This window comes from Peromyscus californicus, unplaced genomic scaffold (assembly GCF_007827085.1).
Source record: "Peromyscus californicus insignis strain IS unplaced genomic scaffold, ASM782708v3 Scaffold_14__1_contigs__length_90479793_seg_2, whole genome shotgun sequence".
Lineage (NCBI taxonomy): Eukaryota > Metazoa > Chordata > Mammalia > Rodentia > Cricetidae > Peromyscus > Peromyscus californicus.
In genome coordinates, this window is record NW_026294436.1 from 21,564,045 (window position 1) to 21,584,825 (window position 20,781).

Genomic DNA, 20,781 nt, shown 5'->3' on the forward strand with positions numbered 1-20,781 from the left:
TGCAGCTTTGGGTCTGCAGGACTTGCCCCTTTATGTGTTCCCACTGATCATAGATGGGTGGATGTCAGGTGGGCCAACATATAACCCTGGTTCCAGGCCTGGGTAGTGGCAGGGTTGGTCAGCCTGCCAGTTCTCCCCCATCCTCACCACCAGGGTTAGCTCTCCAACATTGCCCCAGCAATGAGCAAGGGGTGGGGCCGTTTCTCCTGCTTTCACACCCTCAGGGTCAGCTCTCCCACACCTGGACCATCAGGGCCAGCTCTACTGTGTTGCCCAGGCAAGGTGAAGGGTCCAGTCTCCCAGTGCTGCAGCTGGTGAGGGGCAGGAACAGCTCTCCTGCGCTTATGACCTCAGGGCCAGCTCTCCCACCCGCCACAGGTGTGGGGGAGCAGACATATCTCCCCTGCCCAAACCACAATAGGCAGATGAGGGACAGGGCCAGATCTCTCACACTCACATTCTTGGGCCGGTTTACCCATACCCTATCAATAGAGTCAGCTCTGCTGTGCTGCCCAAGTGGGGTGCAGGGTAACTTTCCTGAGTGTTAGAGCTGGTGAGGGGTAAAAATTACTTTAAATAATAAAAATATAATAAAAACCATGGAAAGCCATAAATAAATAAATAAGATGAAGGAGTTCTTATGGCATGAACAGGTCATTGCTAGTTAAAAAATGTGAGGAGGAGGCTCTGTATAGACAATTAGGAAGGAAATGTCCATTTTTCATGTGAGCAAAGTACTACTCTAAGCAGAGACACAAACTATAGGTGGAAGAGAAGGATGGGATAACAATGACTGGGAGAAAAGTTCTAGATAAGTAGATTTAAAGAATCTGATGAAGGCTGGGTACAGTGGTATATGCACTTGGGGTTGAGGCAAGAGGATCACTATTTTTTGGCCAGTTTGGTGTACATGGTGGGACTCCATCTTAATAACCAAACAAACACAAGTAAAAATGGAAAAGAGACTAAAGAGTAATTTCTTTGCAGAAGTAAATAATCAATCAGCAGTGCTTTAAAACAGTCCGGCTCCGCATCATTTTCAATTTGGTCCAGAAACTGGTCCTCTGAGCATAAAGATTAATTAGAAATTTTTTTGTCTTACATATAGAAAAAAAATTATTTTCATTTAAGATTAATTATGGATCCAGCTATGATTATAAGCAAGTTCATATCTAGTAACAGGTCAACAGCCTTATTTACACAGACCTCAAATCATTAGTGGCTTTATTTTGTTTAAAGGTCAGCTGAATTGCAATCTACCCAGTTTCTCTCGGTAATTGCCCTAATGTTCGGACAGTGATTTTCATTTAGTTAAAATTATATTATGTAATATTTAAGACAAATAAAGAAGATAAACAATGTATCATTAGCATCCAACTTAAGAATAACATACACAATATTAATTTCATCTTTAAAAGATAAGAGCTTTCCTGGATCTTGAAATTTTTAATTAGCTTGTACTACCTTGAGGCTTGGGTATGTTCCTTACATATTTATGCCTGTTCAAATTAATTAGGAATGTGAAGAAATGTACGTTCTAAGCCAGTAATCTTAAACACCTGCATCCTATTCTTACCACCTGCATTTCCTCCTTTTCCAATCACACCATTAAAACAACCAAGTTAACTTTCCAAAGAACTACAAGGAAGAGGAAGACCAGCATGACAACATGTATTATGTATCTAAAATGTTAACTGTCATAACAATTGAAAGCATGAATCTAAGATGTCAACTGTCACAGCAATTGTGTGTGCTGATTCTGCCATTCTACCACAGCACTGATGTCTTACCCTCAGTTATCTTGGGCAGCCCTAAGTGGCCAGAACGAGAATGCTAGTAACCCATGGCAGGGGGTTGACTCAATTCTTGGAACACACAGGCAACTTCTTGTGCCTCTGATTTCCATAGAAGAATGGCAAGGATTCACCTGTGTGGCCAAAGAATGCCAGGGGAGCTACAACAGACACACCTTGCCACACACCTTTACCAGAAGCCCAATTTTCAACAGACAGGTGGCCACTCTTCTCCTTGTCATTTCTCAGTAAACAGACTATGGTGAGGAACATGGAAAATGAACCGGTAGATGAGAAAAAAGTCAAGGCACAACTTCTCAGCCCCTCCTACATGTTGCTAATATAGGTCTAAAACAAAACCACTTCATCAGAAGGCAATTAACTATAAAAACATGGCTGATACAAGCTCTGAGTGGCAGGTGGCAGGTGAGTGTGCCCCATCTTAAGTGGCTGAGCAATTGGGATATTATCACAAGAGCTTTCTGCTATGCTGATGAATAGAGTCTTGTCTTTTAAACAAGTGTGTAGTCAAGAGGAAGAGGAGGAGGAGGAGGAATATTATAAGTCTCTACTCCTGAACCATTACGTGGTGTGTTAAGGTATTCCATGAAAAATGTCCTTGTTTCTGGAAAAGTGCAATCATGTTCTGATAGCAATATTTAGCAACAGAAATGGCAAAAGATAATAGACATTTTAATTTAAGACTCAAGTCTCATCATATTTACTCTTAGCAGACACCATCCAGGCTCCCTTCCCAGAACTGTTCCCTGGAGCTAAACAACACTAATGTTTTTAAACAGCTTTACAGATTTCAGGGTTCATTTGCACATGAAGTGTACTGTTCAGTTGTTTTCAGTACATTCAGTTATGCAGACATTCCCATAACCAATCTGAAAGCATTTTCATCTTCCTCAAAAATAAAAACAGAGTGTTCCTGAGTAAGGAGGTACCCTACAAAAGTCAGTTCCTGACATCATCACACTCAGATCACTAGTCTGTTGTCTCCAGTAAGTACCCAAGTGCTGAGTTTCTAGGATGCTCTTCCTAGAGAAAGAAAGAGCATAAGAAGGGTCCTGGGTAAGGCTGTCACTCACTTTGCTGCCAGGATAAAAAATGTCCCCTAGTATCTAGAAATAGATGAGGGCAATGTGTGACCCTATAAATCTGGGTCACTTGTTTGCTATGCTTCATTTTATTGTATCTGTAGATACTATGTTTACAAACAGAATGTTTGTGGCAACCTTACTTCCAGAATATCTAATGCTGCAATTTTCCTGACCATATGTGCTTATTTCCCATCTGTTGTTGCTTTTTTTAAAAAAGATTACGTGTGTGTGTGTGTGTGTGTGTGTGTGTGTGCTCTATGTACACTTTTATGCCAGAAGAGGGCACTGGATCCCACTACAGATGGTGGTATTCTCTGAGATATAAGAATATTGAAATTAGGCCAATTAGTAACTACAGTGGTTTCTAAGGGTTCAAGTGAAAGGAGTAAAAAAATCTTTCATTTCAAATCGAAAGATAGGAATAACTGTCTAGTGAGGAAATGATATCAACAGCTAACAAAACCTGCTCCATCTCTTGTGCCCACATGTGAATGAAAGTCCGTAACAAAAACTTGAAGGAAATAAAGTGCTACTCCAGCATACACAAAAATGGCAGGAAAGTGAAACAGGCTTGTGAACACGGAGGAAGTATCTAAAGAGAAGATAAAACCAGTCACAGCTTCCCCAGTCAAAGCCTAAGGCAAGGCAAGGGCCCAGCTCTCTCAGTGCCCGAGGCTGAGGCGAGCGGGCTGTAGAGACAGTGGCTGAAGCTGGCAGGGGCTGAGGGAGAGCTAGGAGAGAAGCCATCCCCACAGCACGGGAGTGCTGGTGAAAGGGCAAGAGCTGAGGGAGAAGCTGGTGCGCGGTCCCAGCTGCCTCACCGATGGAAGCGGCTGCACCAAGCAAGCCTGCCAATGCGGCAGACAGCCTTTCCGAGTGAGGTGTCTGCTGGGAACTTCGGAGATGCAGGGGCAAAGTCAGCATCTGGCTCCAAACAACACTCTCACGTCAGAGGCCGGTTAGTGCAAGGGGTGACTTCAAGTGGAGTCCAGTGCTCACTCACTACTGTGAATTTCCTAGGGTACCTAAGAGTCCCATTCAGTCCACTTGCGTGTGCCTTCCACATGAAACAACAAAGCCTGGATGACATCACATCTATTTATAACACGGTTACAGAAATGTTCCAAGCCTGCTGTTGAGAACGACTGCTCAGGAAAAGAAAGATTCCTTCCAAAATATTAGTGCTCATTGACACTGCACTTAGTCACCCGGAGGAGGACGGAGACACATGAGGAGATTAGTGTTTCACCGCTACTGACACGGCATCTACTCGGCAGCCCAGGGGTCGCAGTAATTCTGACGGACAAGTCTCAATAGCTAAGAAATGGATTTTCTAAGACTAAGGACGACACAGACAGTGATTCCTCCCCAGATCTGTGGGAGGAATCCAAAGTGAAAATCTTCCAGAAAGGAGTCTGGACTGGAGATACCACTAAAAACATTGGTGACGAAAGGATTCACTGGACTTGGGAAGAGGCTGACTTCTACCCATGGATCACTCTTTGGGGTTCAGGTTTTCAGAGGAGGCAGTACTTCCAGATGTGGCATCCGTAGAAGAGAACTAGAATTAAAGGCTGGAGAGGTGGCTCAGTGGTTAAGAGCACTGACTGTTGTTGCAGAGGACCTGGGTTCAGTTCCCAACCTCTCACAGCCATCTGTGTAACTGCAATTCTAAGGGATCAGACATTCTCTCTCGGCTTCCGTGGGCACCAGGCATGCACATGGTGCACATACAGACATGCGGGCAAACACTCATACACATAAAACAGCCTCCCTAGCAAAAATATAACAGCTTGCTACAGCTGTATTATTTAGCAATATGTTTAAAAAAAAACTTTAAAATTACATTTATTTATTTTCAGGGGTGGGGGGATGCCACAGGGCATGTATGGAAGTCAGAGGAAAATTTGGGGGAGTCAGTTCTTTCCTTTTATCACATGGGTTCTGGGGATGGAGCTCAGGTCATCAGGCTTGGTGGCAAGTGCCTTTGTATCTGCTGAGCCATCTTGTCAGCCCAATGAAGCATGTTTAAGTTAAGGTTACACATATTGTATTTTTAGGCATTGCTATGGCAAAATTGACTATAAAAGATAGTAAACACTGTGTTTATATGCAATTGGAAACCAAAAAAATTTGCTTTATTACAGTACTTTTTTTTTTACTGTGACATTCATTTTATTGTGGTAGTTTGGAATCACCATAACTCTAAGGTATGCCTATAACAGACAAGGAGGTTGGACACAGATAAGTGAGCCCACATTAAAAGCACAGTCTCAACATCCTGAGATACAGGATTCCTACAGCATGCAGGGTTTAAAGATGAAATGAAATAAGCAACCTGAAATCTAAAATAGTAGCACCATTCAGACTTTTTTGTTGGAGAATATTATTTGAAGGTGTGTTACTTTTGTTATGTTGCATTTGTTTAACTCTGTGAAGCTGTGTTACTGTGCCTGTCTAAAACACCTCATGGTCTAATAAAGAGCTGAACGGCCAATAGCAAGGCAGGAAAAAGGCTAAGTAAGGTTGGCAAGCAGAAAGAATTACTAGAAAGAGAAATCTGGGAGATAAGAGATATAGGAGGGAGAGAAGGAGGAGGACATCAGGGGCCTGCCACCCAGCTATACAACAAGCCATGGAGTAAGAAAGGAAGGTATACAAAAATAGAGAACGGAAAAAGGCCAGAGGCAAAAGATAGACGGGATAATGTGAGTTAAGAAAAGCTGGCAAAGCAGGGAAGGCTCCTGCGGGCAGGCCCCCCAACCAAACCCCCCATGGGACCCACGCCCTACCCCAATACCCATCCCCCTGCAACCCCAGGGGTTTCCTGAGACATGGAATCCGCCAGCTCTTATTGGACCAAGAGCCCTGATAAGACCAAGAGCAGCTCCCTGAGACACAGAATCAGTTAGCTTGGATTGGACCAAGAGCAGCTCCCTGAGATATGCAATCCGCCAGCTCCAATTAGACCAAGAGCTAAGATTGGACCCAGAGTGGCCCTTGAGATACAGACACAGAAAGCACAGATTGGACCAATAGCAGCTCACTCAGACACAGGAACCTCTTGCACCTATTGGAGGAAGAGATGGATAGACACCAGACCAAAAATACATACAACAACATAAAGAGCAATATGGCATCACCAGAACCTAGCCCTTCTACAACAGCAAGACCTGAGCATCATAACATAGAAGAAGCAGAAGTAAGCGACCTTAAAAATAACTTCATGAAGATGCTAGAGGCCTTTAAAGAGGAAATGAAAAATGCCCTTAAAGAAATTGAGGAAAAGACAAACAAAAAAATTGGAAGAAATCAATAAATCTCTTAAAGAAAGCTGAGAAAAAGCAATTAAACAGATGAAGGGAACAGTTAAAGATTTGAAAACTGAAACAGAGACAATAAAGAAGACACAAACAGAGGGAATGCTGAAAATGGGAAATCTGAGTAAACAAACAGGAACTACAGATGCAAGCATAACCAACAGAATGTAAGAGGTGGAAGAGAGAATCTCTGGCATTGAAGATACCATAGAGGAAATAGATTTGTCAGTAAAAGAAAACACCAAAGCCAAAAAGAAAAGCTGGCAAGAAATCACCTGAGCTAAGGTCAGACACTCATAATTAAGAAGAAGCCTCCACCGGGCGGTGGTGGCGCACGCCTTTAATCCCAGCACTCGGGAGGCAGAGGCAGGCAGATCTCTGTGAGTTCGAGGCCAGCCTGGTCTACAGAGCGAGATCCAGGACAGGCACCAAAACTACACAGAGAAACCCTGTCTCGAAAAACCAAAAAAAAAGAATAAGCCTCTGTGCGTGATTTATTTGGGAGCTGGGTGGCGGGCCCCTCAAAAGAGTAAAAGAAACCAACAACACTTTGGGTAGATCTTATTTCCAAATGCATCAGCTCTAGCGAAGTAGGTATAGACCTTAATAAAAGACATTTTTAAAAAAACAGGTAACAACATGAATACTGTCAAGTAAATTATTTTACAGTTTGTGAAATACCTGTGTTTTCCATAAATTATTTCTAATCCTCAAAACAAACTTACAAAAAGGTATTCCAAGCCCTCTTTACATACAAGGCACAGGTCAGGAAGGGAACCTGCTTTACCCCAAATCACATAGTAAATACTCAAACAGTACTCTGAATGGGAACTTCCCAGTACTGTCCAGCCTTGCACTGTTCTGTAGTTCTTGGGGAGCAATACACTGTTACAACCATTTCAAAGCAGACACACTCAAGCTGAGTGTGGAGGGTCCATCTGCAAACCCGGCACACAGGAAACTGGGAGACAACGAAGACAATGAGTTCAGGGCCAGCATGGGCCACATAATGAGACTGCGTCTTTTAACATAAGGCAGACTAATCTGAAAAAAAAGAAAAGCAAAGAAAAACCATAGGGAGGTGCTGTGGACCATTCTGTTTACAAGCCGTCTTCAGCCTGGTGCAATAAAGCTCATTTTTCTGCCACCTCAGGACTGGGGCCCATGGCTCCTAGGGCATAATCTTAAATTCTATTTTAAAAACAAGAATCTTCCAGAGTGACACCTTACTGATTTGTTGGTGAGTGTTGGGCTGATAGCTGATCAGGATGATAGTTACTGAAGATGGGGTTGCTGGGGTCATTTCTTAAAACAAGACAATGAAAGTTGTCATACTGATTGATCCTTGCCCTTGCATGATCCAGAAAGCCCCATTCCCCCCTCCCTCCCTCCCTCCCTCCCTCCCTCCCTCCCTCCCTCCCTCCCTCTCTCTCTCTCTCTCTCTCTCTCTCTCTCTCTCTCTCTCTCTCTCTCTGTCTCTCTCCAAACCCCGCCCACTCAGAGAGTCTCCAAACAAAGAGAAGTCACCAAAAAGCGCAGTTCCACATTCTTGGAGGCTATGGCAGCTTCCTCCCCTGAAGTTGCCAGTCGCCCTAGTCCCTGCCTTAAGTGCTCAGCTTTTGGCCATACTTGGGCACAAATCCAGCTTGTGGTAGACATGTCATCCATCACCCCCTTGCCTACAATCTATATAATCTCCCTGCTTTAGTTCAGGCACAGGGCTTCTTCGGGCTTGATCTCTGGGACTGGAGAACACCACCAGTTGCTTTGCTTAAATAAAGCTGTTGTTAAATTTTTCAATTTGGCTTGATCTGGTTTACTGCATCGGTGGAGAAACCTATTATGACGGGGAGGGGGGAGAGAAAACCTATTAATCCTTCCTCCCCCCCTTTCTTTCTTTTTTTGTGTTTGTTTTTTGAGACAGGGTTTCTCTGTGTAGTCCTGGCTGTCCTGGAGCTCGCTCTGTAGACCAGGCTGGCCTTGAACCCACAGAGATCCACCTGCCTCTGCCTCCCTTGAGTGCTGGGATTAAAGGTGTGCGCCACCGCCGCCTGTCCCTCTTTTCTCTCATTTATTAGTCTTGGATTGTTTGAGATGGATTTCGAGGCAGGCACAGGCTGGCCCAAAGGTTGTGCTGATCCTCCTGCCTCAGCCTTCCTAGTGCTACACTATACCTGACTTTGACCCTTCCTTTCACAGAAAATTTCTGGGTGGCCTGGGATGCTGTTTGATGGTATTTTATTTTTGGAATACAATTTGCTTACTACCATGTACACTTTGTCTTTTTCTTGTTGAATATTCACACAAGGAAAGAAAGATTACATCAATAAATTAAAAAGTAGGTTCAACTTTGCTATAGACTTTCAGATAAGGAAAACATTTTAGAGCAAAAACAGAAAGAGATTAGGAGACTGTAAAATCTCTTCTTTAAATGAGAACTGTTATAGCTTAGAGACAGTTTTACGTGTTTTAAAAATGATTATTTGTTTTAAGTTTCTAATATTCCAAAGATGATGTCACATTAATCTGCCAACAGCTTCATGTTAACTGGAATAACTACCTAGCTTAAAGAAACTTCAGAGGATTCAAGAAGATGACATGAGAGTATATGACTCAGCCAGTATGGGTCGTACCCTGAGAAGCAGAGCAGAGTTGAATATAACATGGGCTATTTGGAGGGATAAGCAACTTTAGCCTCTTGGGGAAACAAACTATTTACAGCCAAAAAAAGGAGAAGGTGGAGGAGAAGAAAGGAAGGAAGGGAGGGAGGGAGGGATGAAGGGAGGGAGGGAGGGAGGGAGGGAGGGAGGGAGGAAGGAGGGAGGAAAGAAGGAAGGGAGGGGGAAAGAGGGAGGAAGGAAAGAAGGAAGGAAAAATGGAGGAAGGGAGAAAGGAAGGAAAAATGGAGGAAGGAAAGAAGGAAGGAGAAAGGGAGGAAGGGGGAGGGAGGGATATACAATTCAGGGCCAGCTAGAGGGGAGGGAAAAATCTACCAGGGAAATGTAAGAAGAGAAAAGGCAGGCAAGACAGTCACTATCAGACTCTAATATTAGCCAAGAGGATTATTTATATTCTGTTGCTAAGGAAAACTTGGAGTTTTGGAAAATGAACTTGACCACTACATGATTGTGACAGCTGCTACTTGGCCCTGGTATCCCTGCAGAGCTATCTGCCAACTGCTGGCCCCTTGCCATTTCTGTCCTGCAGTCTGCCAGTAAAATCATCTGGTCCTTTAGAACTAGATGCCCCTTCTGTTTTCTATAGTCCCCAGGTCAACCCCAAAACTGGAGGACAGTGATGAGTGCTGAATTCTGGACTGCAGATCAAGACAGGCTGGCTCTGGAATCAGACTTTTATTCGAATGGGTATTATTTTAACTCAAAAGTAGTAATAGTTCGGTAGAGAGGAAAAGGCAGCCTAGCTGATGAGTGAAAGGCTCTATGGTCTTCGGGCTTCAACATTCCCTTTCACTAAAGCAAGGACCCTATCCTATTCCTTTCCATTCCAGACAGAGAGTAACAGCAGACTGCACGAGAGCTTTGTCAGGGAAGCGGGGATTGGTAAATCCATGAGCACGCCCTCCCTAAAAAGAATGTATTATAGTGTGTATTTTGTTGTGAAATGTGTATTCACAACCATAAATTAAGCTGGGCATGGTGGCTCACACCTATAAGCCCAGTTCTGAGAAGGGCTGCCTAGGCTACAGAATGAGACCTTGTCTTATGCATGGTGGTGGTGGTGGTGGTGGTGGTGGTGGTGGTGGTGGTGGTGGCGGCGGCGGCTCACGCCTTGAATCCCAGCTCTCAGGAGGCAGAGGCAGGTGGATCTCTGTGAGCGTGAGTTGGAGGCCAGCCTGGTCTAAAAAGCTAGTTCCAGGACAGCTAGGGCTACACAGAGAAACCCTGTCTTGAAAAACCAAAAAGAAAAAAAAAAGAGAGAGAGAGGAAGGGAGGGAGGGAGGGAGGGAGGGAGGGAGGGAAGAAGGAAACAAAACACAATTAGCTAGGCCTGTAGCTCCAACTACTCAAGAGGATGAGGCATGGAGATCCCCAAGTTCTGCCAGGGCTATACAGCAAGCTCAAGCCCTGTCCCTCCCCAACCCCCTTTAAAAAATAAAGCTAACAAAGGGGCTAGGGAAAGTAATTCAGTTGTAGAGTGCTTACCTAGAACAATAAGGCCAGGCCCTAGGTACACACACACACACACACACACACACACACACACACACACACACACACACACACACAAATTCTGAAAACCTTGACTGGCTATTGCAATCTCCACAGGCATATCACAAGGGAGACTGGTTCCAGAGAACATTTCTTTCTGATTCTTCTTCCTTCCATTCCATTGTAACAGTAACACCTTTTCATTCCAGAAAAGCGGGGGATTAGCCAGAATCCCCCACCCAGAAACCAGTTATAACATTGTTGTGTTTATTTGGTATCATAATGTATCCTTTGCACCTGGCTCTGTTCACTTAACCACATGTCAGTAGTCAACTGAGTCCAGACCTAGTGACAGTGAGATAAAGCTAAAATGACTCTTGGCTGGTCCTAAACACACTCACTAGCCCTTCCTCAAGACAAAACCTCTGAGGAGAGCCAACTGGGAAACGGGGCGCTAAGTCCCACTCCCCAGTAAGTGCTTCAGTTTCAAGGCAAATGGAGAGTATTTCTGAGTGATGGCTTTCTACTGCTAAGTCTTGCTGTGGCCAGTTTCTAATCCCCATTTATCCCAATGCTGCTAATTGTTTCAAACTGGACCTGTGAATGAGGGCTTAGGCCTCCACCATGGTTTCCCAGCAGGCGTCAAAACACTTCCACAATGAGCTGATTACAGAGAAAGCCAAAGCTTCCAAAGAGAAGAATTATCACTCAGCATGCTCTTTCAGAAGAAAAATTTAGCTGTTTCAAAACATCTGATTTTTTTCCCTTTTAGTTTATGCTTATCTATAGGAAGAAACTAAATGCCTTTAATTCTGTAAAGGCTTAAATGATATGTTTTATGTGATCAAGTCATTCCCCTACTGAAAATTCTGCTATGGTGTTTCACAGCTCTGAGAACAGAAGATCAAGTTTCCGAACACAGCACAGACGAAACCTGACTTGATTCTGGTTCCTGCCTACTTCTCCAGCTCCACACTTTCCAAAGACTATCCAGTGCAATGTAAATTTGGGAGTTTCTGCAAGGTGAAAACAACCCTCTGGGTACATGCTACATTCTACCCATTCCTGGACCCCACCCTCAGCCATCACTCTTCTTCCCAGATGACCAGAGAAGGCTTGTTGAGTAAACCTGTTTTAACTTAGCTTAATCTATTGTTTTCCAATTAATTTGGCTACACCCTACTTCCTTCATTTAAATCTGTTTTCATAAAAAAAAAAAAACCCACTTTCAGAAATACTACAGTGGCCTTGCCTTCTCCCAGCTTCAGGAATAGAAAGCTTGTTCGTTTCATGAGTTTCTTATGTTTCCTCTAAAACACCACCCTCCCACTGCTATTTATCAATTTCCAGTTGCCTCTAGTCACCTCTCAGGTACCAACGCAGTCTGATTTAGGGTCCCCTCCTCCATGTCATCATAGATATTTATGCATTTTTTTAAATGTGTATGTGTGCGTCTGTGTATGGGTATGTGTACATGACTGCAGGTACCCTTGGAATCTAGAAAAAGGCATCAGATCCCCTGGAGCGAGCAATATAGGAGGTTATGAGCTGCTGGATGTGGGTGCTGGGAACCAAATTTGGGTCCTTTTCAAGAGGAGAAAGTGCTCTTAACTGCTGAGCCATCCCTCTAGTTCCAATTTATACATTTCTTTTTCCTAGAGCTTAAAAATTACACAATAGTATTCGATTTGCTTGGCTGTCTTTCCACAATAGGCTTTCAATACTCAAGATGATGAAAAGGCTTTTTTTTCCATTTGATGTTGTAATTTTAACCTTTTGACTGACATATAGCAGTCTTTCAACAAATGGCTGTTCGATGTTCTGCATGTGAGTCTCCACTGGACAGGATTCTACTCACTTGTAACACTCTATGCTTGTGCCGGGACCCTAAGCGTTCAAGAGTGAAGACCCGGTTTCTGTGTTAGATTCTTGACTTGGGATTCCAAATTCTATGTGTAGTAGAAGTTTTCTCCAGTTACTTTTCCATCCCTGCTCAGGTCCTTGACTAGACCCTCTTCCCTGCCATTTCTCTGAGGCAGGCCTTACAAGGAACACTGCTCATGAACTGGACAGCCCTCCTAGAGTTCTAGCTTGATATAGGTTCTTCTTCAAGTCTCAGCTGAGTATGTCTGACATGACTTCTGACGACAGTAAAAGCTGAGCTTCCGCATCCGGGGTGCTACATAGAAATATAACAATAATCTCGGCCACCAATCCTGACAACCTGAGTTCAAGTGCCAGGACTCCATGTTGGAAGCAGAGAGCCAACTTCGGCAAGTCGTCCTCTGGCCTCCATACACGTGCATGACATTCATCTGCTCCCCCCCCCTCCAAATTATTAAGTGTAATAAATATATTATTAGCCCACTCACTTTTCTCCATCCCTTCTATCATTATCCCAGTGCAGGCCTGCTCGGTTATAGGTGCCTTTCTTCTACAACGCTCTCCTTACTAGTCACTTCACACTCATTATTACCCATTCTTTCCCTATCTAATAACTTCAGGCGGAGTTTAAAAGCCAGAACTTTTTAAAAAAGGATTCATCATACTCTAAGCTTAAAATTGTCTAGTGGCATATTGCCTGCAAAATCCACTACTAGGTATATAACTGAGAAATATGCCCACATAAAAATGTACACACAAATGTTTATAGTAACATTATTCATAATAGCCAACAGATAGAAACAATCATCAACTTATGAATAGACAAACAATATCCAATGGTGGACTACAAAAAGGAATAAAGTCCTCATACCTTCCTCAAAGTAAATTCATATTGAAAGTATACTGGAAAGAGGCCAGTCATAAAACCCTCATCATTTTTCCATTTATATGAAAGGTGGAAAATAAGGAAATTAGGAATATATCAGTGGTAGCTTAGGTTGCGGAGAGGGGGGATATAGAGAGATGAGGGAAATAGGTATAAGAGTTCTCCTACAGGTAACAAGAATGTTCAAAATTCCTTGTGCCAACAGTCACACCTATTGTCCCACACTCTACAACCACTGTCTTTGGATGGAGACATAGCTTGGTGGTAAGAGCATTTGCTGCTCGTACAGAGTGCCCAGGTCCAGTTCTCAGAACCCACGTGGTGGCTCACAACCATCTGTAACCCCAGTTCCAAGGATCTAATGCCTTCGTGTGATCTCTACAGGCACCAGGCATGCACGTGGTGCACACATTTGCAAACATGCAGGTTAAACACACACATAAATAAAATAAAGAAGCCTAAAAATAAAATAAACAGCCAATGTCTTGCCGCTTTAAACGCGTGGGTTATATGGTATATGTATTATGTCTCTATAGAGCTGTTGGGAAAATTCTTCTACTGGTTCATCATAATTCATAGCCTAGAAATCCCAAATCCTCATCACTGGCTGGAAGACGCTAACATGATGAAGCTACTTCCCATCCTCTCCGCGAGCCTCATCTAAAACCACTCTTCCCCCAATGTTTCACTTAGATATAAAAACCTTCCTGCAGTTTCTCCAAAGAATCCGACTCCACTTAACACTGTCTTTTCAACTGCCATAACTTGTTTAGAAAGTTTGTCCCCTAGGGACTGGAGATAAGGGATTAAGAGCACACGTTGCTCTTGTAGAGGATCCAGGTTCAATTCCCAGTACCCCCATGGTGGTTCACCACATTCCATACCTCCAGTTCTAGGGTATCCAACACCCTCTTCTGTCTTCCCTGGGCACCAGGCACACATGTGGTGCCCATATGCAGGCAAAACACTCATACATATAAAATAAATCTTTTTTTTAAAAAGTTCTTCCCCGGCCGGGCGGTGGTGGCGCACGCCTTTAATCCCAGCACTCGGGAGGCAGAGCCAGGCGGATCTCTGTGAGTTCGAGGCCAGCCTGGGCTACCACATGAGTTCCAGGAAAAGGCGCAAAGCTACACAGAGAAACCCTGTCTCGAAAAACCAAAAAAAAAAAAAAAAAAAAAAAAAAAAAAGTTCTTCCCCTAGCTGTGACTCATCCTACAGACCTCTGTCTAAGCATCACACCCTCATGAAAGCCATCTGGGTCCCCCAGGAGAAGTGTTCATTTTCTGTAACACACTGTTCATAACTCACACTACTTCTTTATGGTACAGGTTAAGCATCTCTTAATTAAACTTCTGGGGACCAGAAGCACATCAGATTTTGAGATATTTTCATAAACATAATGAGCTATTTGGGATAAGAAATTCATATCTACACAAAAGATTCATTTTATGCTTCATATGATGTGTCTCCCACAACCTGTTCATGTATTGAAGACTTGGTCTCCAGCTAGTAGGCCCAACAACTGAGCAGTGACCAGATTATGATAGCTCATGGATCGGCAGAGTTACAACATTCACAGGTACAGCTTCATTGGCAGGGTTGGTCACTGGAGGGCTGCTCCCAGGAGCTGCCTTGTTCCAGTCCACTTCCTCTCTTGTTCTTTGCCTTCTTGATTGCCAGACATGAGCAGCTTTGCTCATACACACTTCCACAGTGATGTTCTGCCTCACCACAGGCCCAGAAACAATAAACCAGCTGACCATGAAGTGTAATCTCTAAAGCCATGAGCAAAAATAAACCTTCCTCCTGTTAAATAATTTCTCTCAGATGTTTGTCACAGTGTCCAAAACCTGACATATCCACCCGACACACAAAACATGAAGATTATCTGATGCAATTTTTTTTTTTTTTAGTAATTTTGTATGTGAAGTCAGATATGGTGGCATATGTAATCCTAGAATGAAGGAGGCTGAGGCAGGAGGACTGCCATTAGTTCAATGCAAGCCTGGGCTATATATTAAGTACCAGACCTGCCAGGAGGACTTGGTCTCCAAGAAACAAAACCAAACCAGTTTTGAATATGTGTGAAATTTGAAACACTTTCTATTTTCAGATGAACGACGCTCCATTGTAGATATCACAGATGTAATTATTTTTACCAGCGCATATGTTTCCTGTAGGCTCATATCGTATTTGTCTAGGTCACCCATGTACTACTTGGGCTTCATGCGATTCCTGGTAACCACAGCAATGAAGATTTTGAAAACAGTGACAGTCAGAACCAAACACGTGACTAACAGCTCTTTATCTAGTGTCATCCTTTGTGTGTGAATATTTGCCTGAATGTATGTATGTGTGCAACACGTATGCGTGGTGCCTGTGGAAGTCAGAAGATGGCCACCGATCCCCTGCACTGGAGTTGGGATGTTGTAAGTCACCATGTGCATGCTGACAATAGAACCTGCATCCTCTACGACAGCAACAAGTGCTGAGCCACCTCTGCAGCGCCACTGCATGCCATTCTTAAAGGCACTAAAACGCATTCTTCGTGCATCTTGATACAGTGTACAACAGTTCACTAACACCACAGCTTAGTCCTTTTAATTCTTTCGTTTGGTTCGCTGTCTGTTTGTTTTAGGTAGACAGGGCCTCGCCGTGTGTCCCTGGCTGGTATGGAACTCACAGAGCTCTGCCTGCCTTTGCCTCCTGAGTGCTGAGATGAAAGGCGTGTGCCACTCATGCCCAGCTAGTCCTTTGCTTTTATAGTTGCTGCTTCTCCAGGAAATGTAGCCTGGTCTTCCTATTTATTCCGCAGCGGTGTTCAGTGGCTACCTGTGGACGGACCAAACTGAAGCCCAATCAAAACCTGCAGCCATGCTGTCTTCGCACTGCAGGTTACGATAGCCAGAGGCAGTGGCTCTCTCCGATTCTCTGATTGATGCAGAAATTCAATCCAGACTGAAGACAAACAGGATTTCTCCATCTTTCCAAGGATCATAATCTTAATAAATTGAACTTGTTTTACTTCTCTCAGCTAAGAAACACTGTGTGGAAGATGTGGGTGTATGTATTTGTGTGAGTATGTACATGCTTACACGTATCTGTGTGTGTGGGGGGGGAGACGGTGTCTTCCTTAACTGCTTCTCCACTCTGATCCAGGAGGTCACGGATCGGCTATGTTGCCTGCCAGGGAAGCTCCAAAACTGCCTCTGTCTGTCTCCTCCAAGTGGAGGTCACAGAATGTGAGACGCCATGCCTGCTGCTCACATCCTCACACTGGCACAAAAGACTTTATCCACTAAGTCATCTCTCCTGCACTAAGAAACATTTCTAAAGAGTGATTTTTTTTTTTTGCTAATGAAAAGATTGCTCTTAAATGTAGTTTCTCAGATGAAACTAATGGTACTTCTCTGTGCACTAGTAAATACACAAGCATTACACATTCAAGACTGACTTATTGTTTACTTGGCTGGAAGTCAATTAGAAGAGGACAACTGGGGGGCCAGGGAAAGGACTCAGCTCTTAAGAACAGTTGTTGCTCCTCCAGAGGACCTAAATTTGGGTCCTAGCACCCACATCAGGAGGCTCATAACCTCTTGTAACTCCAGCTCCAGGATACCTGACACCTTCTTCTGGCCTCCAAAAGCACCAGCAACACACATGGCATGCATGCACATACACACTTGCAAGCACACACACACAGACACACACACACAATGCACCTATACCACATATACACAAATAAAAATGTCTCTTTTAAAAACAAAAGAGGACAACTATTGGCTCAGAAACCTGTTAGTCCAGAAAATTGATTTTCTTACAATTTTATAGAGAGAAAAACCCAGGAAAATAATATTTTTCAATACACTTGACTTCTCCCCTCCTTTCTCACAATGTGTACTTTAGGTTGTTGTTACAATAAAGAAATAACTAAAAAGTTTGATACTGTGTCTTTTAGATAGCATTTCCTGCCTTCTCACATACACACTGAGAAAGAGAAAAATATCTTTTTGGATACTGAAAATAAATCAAACTAAGAATCCAAACCTTGATAAAGGTTTGTCTCTTTCTCTAGTCTTAGAAAGTGATGCCACAGCCTCAGTCTTCCACGTACACTGGATCTTAGAGACCTCAAGTGGGAGAGAACACTCCGCAGTCCTTCCTTTTGTCACACTGGCCACAATCTCTTAATCCTAACCACCAAAGAGTGCTCCTCTTCCTCGACTCCGTCTCCTGTTGATCCACATCTGCTCTCTCAGAATCTCCCTCTAAACACACTGCAGTGGAGCAGAGCACGGGAGGAACCACCTGCACTCCTAGTCTCAGGCAGGCTAAGGCAAGCGGATCAAAAGATAGAAGCTCGCCTGAGGGGCACAGCACATCTCAACAGCTGCAGACAAGCGGGCCTCAATCCCGCATCACCATAAACGTTCATTTCCTTCCCGGGTATTATCTTCACATGCATAAAACTATACACCCAGCTCTGCTCCTTTGAGGTTTTTTTTTTTGTTTTTTTTTTTTCCTTTACAGTATTACTTAACTGCACAGAATGATCACGAAAATTCAGAACAAAATGAAGGATCTTTTTCTGTGCTTCAAGCTCCATATCACAAAAGGCAAAAAATATGCCTGTCAATTATCACAAGATGAATAGAAAAAAGGTCTGACTATATACAGAACATAATGCTAAATAGTCAGAAATAAGACCTCCACCATGAAAAAACCTTCCAAGGTAAGACATACCCCGAACAGTAAAATTCAGATCTATTTGAGCTTGGGTCAAGGACTTCATAGCCACTTCTCTGTCTCTTCTGTCAAAGCAGAGCCCTGCACATGCATCAGGAGCCTCATACCTCCTCTTCTCCCGGGCTTCCACAGAGGAGTCTGTTGCAGTGGAGGGGAACAGTGTGGCAGCTGGAACCCCATTGGCAGTGCTGGGTGCAGGGCGATTGGTGATCACACACAGGGGAGTACTCGAAGAGACATCGTCTGCTGCTTTCTCTGCTGCCGAGTCAGCCTGGGATCTGTAAGGAGTCCTGAAATTAACAAAGACAGGAGCAAAAGGAGGTGGTCAGGCACACACGGCAGACAATAAAACACTGGCACAGAGAAAGGAGAGGCACAGATCTAATGAGAACCTCCTTGCTCGGATTTTGTTTGTTGGTTTGTTAATTCTGAGCTCTTAGATATTGGAACAGTATGATTATACATTTAGTCTGACACCTTCTGCTCAGGACTTACATTTTATAAGATTTTTTTTTGCATGAGATTAAAAAACAAACAAACAAAAATCAGCTGTGGCACAAGGCAAGAGAGTGACATATGCAGGTGTCCTAAATGACTCATTGCCACCTGACCTCCCTCCACACATGCACAGAGATGGGCTCTCACTACAGGTGAGAGAGACACTATCATCACTTACGATCTTAGTCTCCACCTGTCCCTCAGTTCTTGGCAGGGGAACTCTTTGTGGCAGTCCTCAGCCTAGATCTGATGATCGTCTTCTTCAATTATCCATTTGAAAATTATTCTACAACCTCAGTCTATTTGGTTCTCTCTCACCTAGCCCAGCAACTGCAGTCTTTGTCCATTTAGCCAAGTGCCTAATTCTCTACACTCACAGCTGCCTAAGAAAGAAACTGCAGAAGAAATCGAGCAGGATTCTATATGTAACCCTAACTACAGACTTCAACAGCAAGCTGTGTAATTAAAGTCATTTATGTGAAAATAAGATCTTTGTTTCTTAACAAAGAGTCAGGAGCAACACTGGCTCTCCACCCAAAAAGCTATCATTTGTGATGTCACAGCTTGTTGCTGGGGTAACAGAGATCCAAAATTGATACTTGCAGAGATGGGAAAAGCAATGAAAAGCATGAATGTTAAAGATCTGTTTTTCACCTACTCACAATTATCAGAAACGTTTACAAGTAGCTATAAACTCACTTCCAAATATATTGTTAGGATAAGTGTAAAAGAGATAATCAATCATAAAGTCTAAACATGGCATTAAGAAACACATAAAAATATAACACTTTTGAAGACAGAAACTATATCTAAAAAATAAGCTACTTCTCCAGAAGCAATTACTATCTCAGAATAAGGTGATAATGCATATTCATTTTCTCATCTGAAAAGTTGAAAGTTAATTTCTCAGATTTATTAGTATACAGGAAGTACTAATAAAATTAACCAGAAGCACAGTCATAAGGAATATGGTGCCAACCTGGGAACAGTGTGTGTACCTGTAACTCTCAACTACTAGGAGGTTCGAGCAGGAAAATTCCATGAACCCAAGATTTGAGACCTGTCTGGAAAACAGACTCTACCTCCTCAACAAAAAACAAACAAAAAACAGAAACAAAAAGCCTTAAGTAAAATTGTATATTTAACAAAAGCTTACTGAAGTTTCTTTTGGGGTTAATAACGTATTTTGGCTTCTCTGCAATTTCTTTTTTAAGCTTTATTTATAGGTGTGTATGTGCTCAGTGTATATGGGAGGAGGTCAGAGGTCAACTCTGTGGCACTAACTCTCTCCTTCCTCCTTTACACGGGCTCTGGGGCTCAAACTCAGGTTGCCAAGCCTGTGTCCCAAGTACCTTTACCTGCTGAGCCATCTTGCCTGCCTTGCAATTTCTTAGGCTGTTGAAATGCCAGAGATTTGATTTTATTTTATAGCCTAATAAAACTCTACTATTATTTGGAAACATGTTATAACTTCATAAGCAGACTGTTCAAGGGTAGCCAGGAAAGCTCTACAGCAGGGTAAGAAACTACACAATGGAACCACACTGTGCTAATAATCAGCCAGCTTAAAGATCTGATCCTTCATCCATAACACAGGGAAAATGCTGCTGCATTATGCAGAATTCTCATGATGATGAAACAAAATAATGTCTGTACAATACCTGAATAGTACCCAGAATAAAATGTAAACTCGGTGTAAACAAACCATGACAAAATAGGTAGGTTTTCCATAAACTAATCTGGACATAAAACCTGCTTTAGTTCCTCAATGGCTTTGTGATCTTGGGCAGATGATTAAGCCTTTGTTTGCTTTCCTCATCTAAAAATACATACAACGCTTAATATACCAGGGAGCTGCTTGTGAAACTATAAATAACATATGAGTGCCCAAGGCAGGATTACCTGACTCATTGTCCCTGACCTTCCTAACAGGTGCCCTACATATTTTTTATATTATCTTTTCATCTTTTAAGATTCTATTTTTTTTACATTTATTGATTTGTGGGGTGTGGGGTTTGTATGCATGTAGATGTGTTCACAAAGGTCAGAAGATGATTTGCAGGGGTCAGTTCTTTGCTTTGACTATGTGAGATCCAGGGATGGAATTTAGGTCATCAGGCTTGAATGTAAGTTCCTTTACCCAAGGAACCATCTCTTCAGCTCTGTGTGCTCCGTACTTCTTGGGACAACAATGTACCCACCCAAAACTGACATCTTCCAAGGTCTGTCAGATGCTGGAAATTTCCCAAGAGACATAAGCATAGATCTAGTATTTCTGAAAAGTATGAATTTAGAGGCTTTCTTTGTCTGCTTCCCTCTTGGCTATTACTTCATATGCAGAATACAGCCCCCATGGCCAGAACTCCAGCAGTTATT

The 20,781-nt window shown here is 43.0% G+C and overlaps 1 protein-coding gene across 5 annotated transcripts in view; it reads right to left on the minus strand.

Moving 5' to 3' along the window:
- Ppp1r12b (protein phosphatase 1 regulatory subunit 12B) overlaps positions 1 to 20,781 on the minus strand; it is a 211,956-nt gene that overhangs the window by 101,927 nt on the left and 89,248 nt on the right. For all 5 annotated transcript variants that reach the window (XM_052737016.1, XM_052737015.1, XM_052737018.1 and 2 more), the window contains one exon: positions 18,015 to 18,197. In XM_052737016.1, the coding sequence (XP_052592976.1) occupies positions 18,015 to 18,197 (183 nt within the window). The remainder of the gene's footprint in view (positions 1 to 18,014; positions 18,198 to 20,781) is intronic.